Source organism: Temnothorax nylanderi, unplaced genomic scaffold (genome assembly GCF_030848795.1).
Source record: "Temnothorax nylanderi isolate EJ_2023f unplaced genomic scaffold, tnyl_v1.0 TNYL_tig0075_pilon, whole genome shotgun sequence".
NCBI classification, from domain to species: domain Eukaryota; kingdom Metazoa; phylum Arthropoda; class Insecta; order Hymenoptera; family Formicidae; genus Temnothorax; species Temnothorax nylanderi.
The window spans coordinates 835,922-845,667 of NW_027249137.1; the positions used below are offsets into that span (position 1 = coordinate 835,922).

At 41.3% G+C, this 9,746-nt stretch overlaps 2 protein-coding genes across 5 annotated transcripts in view; one reads left to right on the top strand and one right to left on the bottom strand.

The window, feature by feature from the left end:
* Fur2 (furin-like protease 2) overlaps window positions 1-7,258 on the bottom strand; it is a 332,852-nt gene extending 325,594 nt beyond the window's left edge. The window contains exon 1 of one of the 4 annotated variants that reach the window (XM_071709273.1): window positions 7,242-7,258. The gene's annotated coding sequence lies outside the window, so the exon portion shown is untranslated. Of the gene's footprint in view, window positions 1-4,981; window positions 5,852-6,381; window positions 6,398-7,241 lie in introns of those variants that run through there. The other 3 variants (XM_071709272.1, XM_071709271.1, XM_071709274.1) reach the window with 3 other exon arrangements.
* Window positions 7,259-8,195: 937 nt separating this feature from the next.
* Window positions 8,196-9,574, top strand: Rps17 (ribosomal protein S17). The gene is made up of 3 exons (XM_071709278.1): window positions 8,196-8,340; window positions 8,634-8,785; window positions 9,260-9,574. Exons 1-3 carry the CDS (start codon window positions 8,338-8,340, stop codon window positions 9,495-9,497), a joined length of 393 nt encoding a protein of 130 aa, XP_071565379.1. The 5' UTR covers window positions 8,196-8,337; the 3' UTR covers window positions 9,498-9,574.
* Window positions 9,575-9,746: the final 172 nt, after the last annotated feature.

Below are 9,746 nucleotides of genomic sequence, written 5' to 3' on the forward strand. Positions count from 1 at the left end.
AGTCGGTGGCCGCGTTCCGCGTGAAGGCAACAAGGTCTTACACCGTCACACGTGTATACCGCTACGTAATTACAAGTTGATGTAAAAAACACCTTCTTTTTTTCGTGTGATATTTCACGTGAAGCGGTTTGATTATACGTCGGTTTTAAGCATCGCATGTTCGTTTAAAGTAGATCAATAGATATATGTATAAGTATACGTTAACATCCGCGTTCCGTGTGTACTCGTTTATATGCATTTCATTTTTTATATTGCGACTTATTAACGGATATTTTTATTCTTTAATTTGCACCAAGCTTTTTATGGAACGTTAGTAAAAGTCACGTACCAACTTGATCATGATACATTTAGAGAAAAATATAACTAAATATTGAGAGAGAGAGAGAGAGAGATTGACACGTTTTTATTATACTTCTTATTGTACAAATAAAATTCAGAGAAAAAGATGTTTCATCTACTAAATAAAGTACTGCAAAAGCGAGATGCGCGGAAGAAATGAGAGTACTAGCTTTAGTGTAATAAATGATTTTAACGATATCATAAATCTTGCTAAAACATTCAAGATTTATATAATAAATAAATAATAAAATATATAATAGCAATGTGATGCAATATATGTATATGTATCGATACCTTTTAAATATAAAATACGGTTAGCTCACAAATTATTGATAAAAATATATATACATACGATCTACCTTGAATTTTATATTATATGTCACATATATTCTTTATATTTTAATATACATTTATATTTTGTGTGCACTTGTATGCATATAAAAAAAGATATAGATCGCATATAATACTTTTATTTAAAAAACAGTTATCTATTATTTCAAGAGATTATCGCGTCACTCTATTGCGTATTGTATTGATCAATCTCTTTCACTTTCCGCACCGCTTTGATGCTATTTTATTTCGTTTTGGATTTGATGCAAAAATCACGGGCGGAATGAGTAGGTATTCATTAACATTATATTCGAGCCGCAGCAGAAGTAATAGTCATTCAACTACGCCCTTAAACAACGATGTAAAAGCGTAATTTTTGCATGTGACCAAAAGCAATCATGTCAAATATATTAATTAGAACAATCAACAAGATCAATCGCGCCAAAAAGTCAATACTAAAATATTTTTATTCGTTTTCACATTAATTTATCTTACAAAAAAGTTCTGCGAAAAGGTTCTGCTAAATTTTTATTTAACGTTTAAAGGAAGAAAAATAATTTAAAATATTTCTGGACAGAGAAATACTATTTTATAAAAATTAAAAATAGCATAAAACCTTTTTTCTTTATTAAATATTTAAATTTAATAATCTATCAAAATTCAACATAATTATAAATTCATAAAAATTATCTATTTTTAATAACTCATTCTAATGTACAGGTAACCCTCGAATAACATATTAATTGATTTCGTGTTATTCCAGATTCATAAAAAATTGGAGCTTTTGGTTCCAAGGGATTACTAAAAAAAATTACTTTAAAAAAAACTTTTAAAAAGTAGGGTTGTCACAATTTTTTATCATGCTATTCGAGACTCCGTGCAATTCAAGTGCCGTGTGTGTTATTCGAGAGTCACCTGTATTTCTTTCTTGCGGATATTTTAATCATGGCAATAAAATCTTATATAGCGAAAGAGACCTCGAGTTTCTATTTTATAAAATATTGAAGGGTGTAAATGGAAAACTTTCTCGCGCTTATTCGGCTTATTCAACTATTGCATTAAACACGGAAGAGTGTGTACCGTACGCGACACCCACGCGCGCAATTTCCCCGCGAAGTTACAGTCCTTCTAGTACGAATAAAAAGGGTGGAAAAAAGATATAGAGGAGGAGGAAAGGGAGTGGCGACCTGGTTGCGTCAAGATGGCAGGGACGGAGTGTACATCACCGAGGAGTTGGATCGCGAGAGCGTACTACTCTCTGCGCCGTAATTACGCAGTATTACGAGCGGCGTTACGACGGGGATGTTACGTTAACGTGGCTCGTGTTGTACGTGGCGTGCGCGCGCGAATTAAGAAGACGGAATTAAAGCGGTGCTGCAAATTCATTCGCGCGACTGGTTTTACGGCGACGGCGGACCGAAATAGAAAGGCCGCTCTCACACGATTCATAACTTGCAGCCGGTATCCACGACAGAACGCTATAAGTAACTCTCTTTACTCTTTCGTACATAAACACGCGTTCACGATCATACAATTAGAAACCGATCTTTGTCCTATCGAGAGATCGACAGACGTGACAAACGAGACAAACGAGTTCACGAGTTACGGGAAAATCTATAAATTTTTCAGCTTAATAAATCACAATTCAAATTCAAATCGATTGGCTGTACCGTCAATTGACATTTTTCCACTTGGCAACGTAAGTCCAAAGTCCCGCGAGACAGGATCTTTTTCACTGGAATAAAGCTCCTTGAATTAATGATGGAATTCTGACGGTGAATGTTCTTGCGAATCGCGTGAAACGGGCTTAAGGGACACGAGGAAAGAAGGGCGTGGGCGCCGCGTTTCGCGTCCACCGACTCCTCTTCCTCTAATGCCCGCATATTTCGCGACACGTCGCGTCGCGCGGAGAGACAGCGGACTCGACTCGCGTTGCGCGCGATATTTCTCGCGCGCGACGTTTCATGCATACGGCATCGATGACGATTTTTCAACTGGGCGACTTCCTCGCCACCTCACCGATGGATTGTTATACTGGCATCTCGTGCGTTTATCATAAAAGATGAAATGGAAATAATTGAAATGTTTAAGCGGGATGATGTAATTTCTTTATCGTAGAAATCGTTGTGTCACGATTTAAAAGTTACGAGTATTCGTATATAATAGGTAATAGATATCAATAAATGAGTATTAATAGTTTTAAACGTAATTAAGCTTCCAATTATTGACAAAAGTGTTTTGACAAGTTTGATAACAAAAATATTCAGTACGCTAAAGGTTCTGTGTAACTGATAGGTATATATAAAAAAAAAACGCCTCGCGTAGTAATTGTTATACTTTCAATTTATAGTATATATGCATTAGGAGTTACACTCATCGCGGTCGAATCTTAATTTATGTACATATAATTATACGTACATGATTGCACGCGAGAAAATCTATCGCGGAGTGCATAATAAATGATTCTTTCGTTTAATTACAAACACGCGAAAAATAAGAAAATTAACTTTGTCTTGCATCGTAAAATAAATAAAGCTAATAAACGTAGCAATAAATTCAGATATTATAAAATAATTATCATGACGAAATGAAAGAGAGATACTTGAAAGTAAAATTTTACATAAAACGACACGAACAGTGATGCAGACATTCTTCCATTCATAATCTTAAACGCGCGAAAGGTACGAACGTTAATTTAGAAAGTAAAACTATGCATACCTAAATGGCATACGAATAACGATGCAAAAATTCTTTTATTTAATATTACTTAATCGGTTCTTTTATTTAATCACAAACACACGAAAAGTAAGTAAGTAAGAAAATTAATTCTGACTTACATCGTAAGATAAAAAAGCCAATTAACAGTACAGAAATAAATTCGAATTTTAAAAGATAATTGTCACGGTAAAGCAAAGAAGATATATATCGAAAGTAAGATTTTACATAGGTAAATGGCAAGTAATACAAAGATATGTAAAATATATTTAAAATATATAAAACTTTTTACATATATATAAAATACATACAAATATATATAAATGTCAAGTAATACAGAAATATACTTCCTGTAAAAAAGATCAATTTAGAATCAGAAAGACGTTTCACACAATATATTACCGATACTACGTTTACGCGAGCGTTACTTCTGTAGTAACTTACGATAATTCACTCGTTTTACGCGGAGTAAATTATCGTAAGTTATTACAGAAGTAACACTCGCGTAAACGTAGTACCTACGAGCTCAAGATTCCGCGATGGTATTGACAGTCGAAATTCCATCGTGTTCTTAAAAAGCGCGATTCGGTCGGCGGGCTCGGCGGCGGCGGTCAAGGCCGACCTCGATTTTCGACGAAGGCGAGGGAGGTGGAGAACGTACTACACGACCCGCGACCTTTCGGCGGAGAAATTTCGAATAAGCGTGCGCGTACGGCAAGTTTTAAATACGCTCGCTCGCTTCGAGACTTGGCTGGCGAGTCTTGCGGCACGACACTCTCGCGCGGCAAGAAATCGGCGAAGGACGAACGCGCGTGGAGGAGAAAGTCGTTGACGGACTGGCTGGGGGCTGGGGCACGCTGCACGTCAGCTGACGGAAACGAAGGCCGCCGGGGACGATGGAACGTTGACAGACCGTAATATAACGTAATAAGAGTAACAGTCGCGCGGGATGCCACGAGAAATCTATCCGTCGCGGTCGCCGCGCTATTTCCACGCTTATTTCTCACGATTAAAACACGGCGAAATATACGTCGGAAACGTGAAGGAAAAAATATTATATTACTAATATTTTAAATAATAATATTTCCCGGAGAGTATAAGAAACTGTACCCAACGAACATATCGCAGTCAAAAGGGCATCGAAAATTTACGAAATTTGGTCAGCATGACGTTAAAGTGATGTCACTAGGACCGCCAAGCGTTTCTTGGGGAGCAAATAAATAAAAACCACGAGTGGAGCTTTTCCGTCAAGTAAGGTTAGAAACACGCATACGCGATAAATGGAAATTGGCCTTGGAATTGGAGTCGAGTGTCCGGCTCGAGCACATGGCGGGCGCTTTCAAGCGCCTAACTTAATAACGGCAATGATGTTAATGATATTCAACGCGGAACGGGAGAGACGGAGAGAGAGAACCAGAGAACGGAGTGAAGCGCTGCGAGTGACGGGAACGGATTATCGCCGCTCGCTCGCGGCGACGGCGAGGCGAGGCGAGGCGGCTAACGTCGCGTCAAAGGTGACGTCCGGTGACCCGGTTGTGCACCGCGCGATTCACCAGTATTCGCACACGCGCGGAGAAACACTGCCGAGAGAACTTACCCGACGTGACGAACGTTCGCCTCCAACGTAATCGATGACAGGTTTCCCGGAGTGAAGCGGGAGAGGGAAGAACGAGTTCGCTGCCTCGAGACTGTCGCACCACCGGATCGACGCGCGAGAAGTCGCGGGCGGCGGGCTTCTTCTATTACCTCTCGGCGATGGACCGCGGCATGTTCTTCCGGCACGGCACACGGCGGGGCTTCCCCTTGACGTCGGCAAGACGGTCGCACTTCCCGGACCGCCGTCGCGCGAAAACGGATGAGAGGAACCGGAGTAATCGGCACTCGCGCAATGACTCGCCCGAACGAGAGAAGGAAAAGAGAGACGGGGAAAAAGAGAGAGAGAGAGAGAGAGAGAGAGACGCGGCCAAATTTCCTGCCCGAACAAACAGTCACCCGATGATCGCGAGCGCGTCCCGTACCGCCGCCACTGGATGTAGCACACCGAACGTAGCACCGCGCACTGACTGCTCTCGCCACTCGCCAGCCTCGCCGTTCACCAAGGCGATAAACAAACTCCGCCGCCCACCTCTCACTCCGCCCGCGACACGACTACGCGCGCGATCGCCGTCTCACTCGCGCGCGGCGCGCCACGGTGCCTCTCGCTCCCACCCCGGCTGCTCTCGCGCTTCGCGCTCGCGCCCGTTCCCCCACTCCGACGGTCCGCTCGTCACGCCGAGGCGCGGCGCGCGCAGCCTCTTCCCCCTTCCTCGCTTTGTCGCCGCTCGCGACAAACACCGCCAACCGCCCGCGCCGCGCCGCTCTGCCGTCCCTCGCCCTATCCACGTTCAACGCCGAATTCGGAGAATCTCGGGGCTATTACCGAATTCGGGGAATTGTTTTGGATCGCTTCTCGAGATTCTGGGGAAACGCGCGAGCGCGCTATTGAACACGTATCATTTTTCGTAGTTCGTCGGCTGAAGGAACCACGCGTTCACGTGCGTGGTAGAATACTTACAGAGCGATTTTTCGAGACGATATACTTCGGGCTTCGCACACCGCGGTTCGGACTCCGGAGTACGCGCTCCCGTTGGCGACATCTTTCATAATACAGTTCAAGCAACGAGTCGGTTGGAGAGTGATCGAACGTTTAATATTTTACCCGTCAAGTCTAGCTCGAATTTGATCGTTTTCCAATTATACCATTAGATGTCGGATAAGCGTGCTTTAAACCCGATATGCACAGTATTTCTCAAATTAATTTTGCACTAAATCTCTTGGTAAAAAATAAATCTCTTTTCCATTAAATCGAAAATCAATATTTAAAACATTTCTCTATGCTTTTAGTTTCAATTATAATTACAAATCTTATAATGACAACTGGATTCGTGCAAAAATATTTTTTAATGCGATATCGAGGAATCTAAATTCCCTTTAGATGATAAAGCGAATTTCACCTACCACTTGCGTTGGTTCGAAACTCAAATACCGTAGATAATATCGCTCGTCGATAATACTGTAATGGCGCGGAGAACTGGACACACATTATCGAGGCAAGTTTCAACCGTACCTGAAATACGAAATTAAATTTAATACTAATTATTATAATCACGAGGTATTCGATAGCCCAGCAATTTACGAAATAAATGTAGAAACAGCGTGTGCGATATAAAGCAGTAAATATACCTGATGAAAGTCTTGCGTCGTTCGCGCTTTCGATTCTCGGCGAAGCAACGCCGAGTCGCGAGGATTTCGGATCGGCGCCATTTTTTAGAGACGAATCACCGGCACCGAAATCGCAATGAGGCACAGCGCGACAACGACAATACGCGATCACGCGCGCGATACTCAACGTTTACTAACGGACGTTGCACACTTTCTGAAACACAATCGCGATATTTCCGCGCGCGTGAGATTGCGTTAAACGGCGCGAAAATCCTGTAAAGTTACGGAACGACTCCCGACAAGCGACCACTCCGTCGCGACGCGGTACCGCAATTGACCGCGATGTCCGCGATTCAAAATCTAGCAGTACCGCCACTCGCGAAACGTTGAAAGCGCGAGCGAATCACGTCGCGGTAATTAGATTCGTTCGTTTGAGTCGCGTTTCCTGCATTTAATATACAATTAATTAATTGAATGAATGCGTATTTAACGCTCGAGGGAAGGCGAGAAGTTTGAAAGATGCAATTAGACGAGCGTAGTTATTATCCTCGCGCGAAAACGAAATAATTCTGCCGATGATGAAAAGGGTTAAATAATAAATTATACGAGAAGAATAATCGATGCGACTAATTACAATGGCGCGTGTATAAACATACCTGGCGACGATCGTGCTGCGCTTTTCATATATTTCATTGCGGAAAGTAACGGGAGAATCTCGATCGCCATTAGAAGCGGATCGCCGTTACTGAAATCGCGATAATAGCGTCGTACGCGATATCCAACGCGGTATCTAACGCGACGATGACGATATTTAATCCGGCACGTTTCGCAAGCCACTCGCGATGTTTCCGCGTGCGCGAGACTTAATTAAACGATAATACCTCCGGAAACTACGTTCTCGGGTTTCTTTATCACGGCGCGATTCCGCGTACGACTGCGACTAGGGCGACTCGGCGACTTCAAAAGCAGTATTGCCATTCTCGAAATGTTGAAGCGGCGAGCGAATATCACGTCGCTCGCCGCTTAGGTCGCTCGGTAATTAGGTCCGTACGTTTGAGTCGCGTTTCCTGCATTTAATATACAATTCATGCGTATTTAACGTTCGAAGGAAAGGGAGAAGCTTGAAAAATGCAATTTTAAACGAACGTACTTATTACCACGCGCAGAAACGAAATTCCGCAATGCGAGTTTCCGCAAATGTAAAAAGGGTTAAACAGTGAATTATATAAGAATCGATGTGGCTAATTATTTTTACAGTAGAAACAAAATTAGAATATTTTCACAGATATCGGAAATGACCGAAATATTAAATCAATTAATTTAATAATTTATTTAATACACAAAATGTCCGTTTTTAATATTAAAATAATTAAAATACATTCGAAAATGATATGAATTTTAACGAAATATATGTAATACAAATTAAGTAGTGCAGATAATTAAGAACGTTTTATCGTCCAATTTATTATTTGCTTTGCAGTTTATTTAATTGTTTCGATTTTCGTGGACATACATAGAATTACGCGAGAATATTTCCCGTAACTGTATTTCCTTCATTACCATTCGTAATCTTGGCTTGATTCTCGACTGCTTTTTACCTTGGCAGTTGGCTGCAACGTTTGCACGAGTTTGTTCATAATTTATCCGCCTGTCGTCGACAGCATCGCGGGAAGCGCCATCGATTCTCCTGAGTCCTGCCTGCCTTCCTTTCGTTTCGTGTCGTTTCGTGCCTTTTCCGGTATCCAAGCCAACATGGTGCGTATTAATATCATCCGTTTTAATTTTAATCCGCGAAAATTCGTAGCGATCCGCGAGAAATCGCCAGCGATTCACGCGTACTCGTTTCGTGTATTTATTATTTGACCCGGTAGTGCGAATATTAATCGGCCAGAAGCCGTAGTGATAACGCGCGACACCTTGCCACCTTAGGCTTAGGTTATGGTTCGAGTTTTGGCAGTGCGATCCACAACAATTGTGCAAATATAAAATAAATGTATCGCGCTACGTCGCGGGAGTGTTGATTTATTTTGCCTTTCCACGATTTGCAGAGTCGCGTCAGGACGAAGACGGTCAAGAAGGCCGCGAAGCTCATTATTGAGAAGTACTACCCACGTCTCACTTTGGATTTCCATACGAACAAGAGGATATGCGAGGAAATCGCTATTATCCCCAGCAAATCCTTGCGCAACAAAATCGCTGGGTAAGTGCGTAGCAATGTTTAAGAAATGTCAATTTCTCAAAGCTTATTTTATTTTGTCAACTAACCAACGATGAAGTTTGCTATATTTATTACTTTATTACTTTTTATAAAAAGAGATGGAAATAGTCACTAATGTTCAGATTTAACAATAGATTAAGGCCCCCATTCTGTAAATGTTAACAATATCTTTACGACTTTGCGCAGCTTTTCTATGGTATATTATATCTGTGCAAAGCCCGTAATGATGTCGTTAACATTTACAGAATAGTGCTACCTCTAAGTGTAGCACAATAATTCTTTGATTATGATTGAATAATTATAAATTTTTATTATAGTAATACAGTTATTGCAATTCTAGTAGATTTATTTGTAACGTTTATTGTGTTGAATGCTTCTATGAATTTATATATTTGCTACTTATGTGGATTTTTAGTAATGAAACGATTATAACAATTGTATTTTAATCACCATTAGATTTGTTACTCACCTGATGAAGAGGCTTAGGCACAGTCAGGTACGCGGTATCTCCATCAAGCTGCAGGAGGAAGAGAGGGAACGCCGTGACAACTATGTTCCTGAGGTCTCCGCTTTGGAGCACGACATCATCGAGGTCGATCCCGAGACCAAGGAGATGTTGAAGATGCTCGAGTTCAACAACATCACTGGACTCCAACTCACCCAGCCCGTTCCACAGTTTAGCAGACGTTCTTAAATATCGCTCCCTTATTCACAATACTAAGAAAATGGTTGGTCTTGCACTTTTCAAATAAAATTGCGAACTAACATTCACGATACGCGTGCTACTTATTGACCGTGTCAGAGTATCTGACTTTTTTTTGCGCAAACCTTGATCGTTAACGAAACCCAATGTTGTTTAATTAATAATCTTAGCCGTTCGCGCTCCAAGTATTTAAAACAAAGTTTATTCAAAATTAGATATAGTTTTACTTTGAAAGAAAAT

Coding starts and splice junctions, on each gene's coding strand:
- Rps17 (XM_071709278.1), top strand. Junction 8,786..9,259: donor TTGCGCAACAAAATCGCTGG/GTAAGTGCGTAG, acceptor AATCACCATTAG/ATTTGTTACTCACCTGATGA.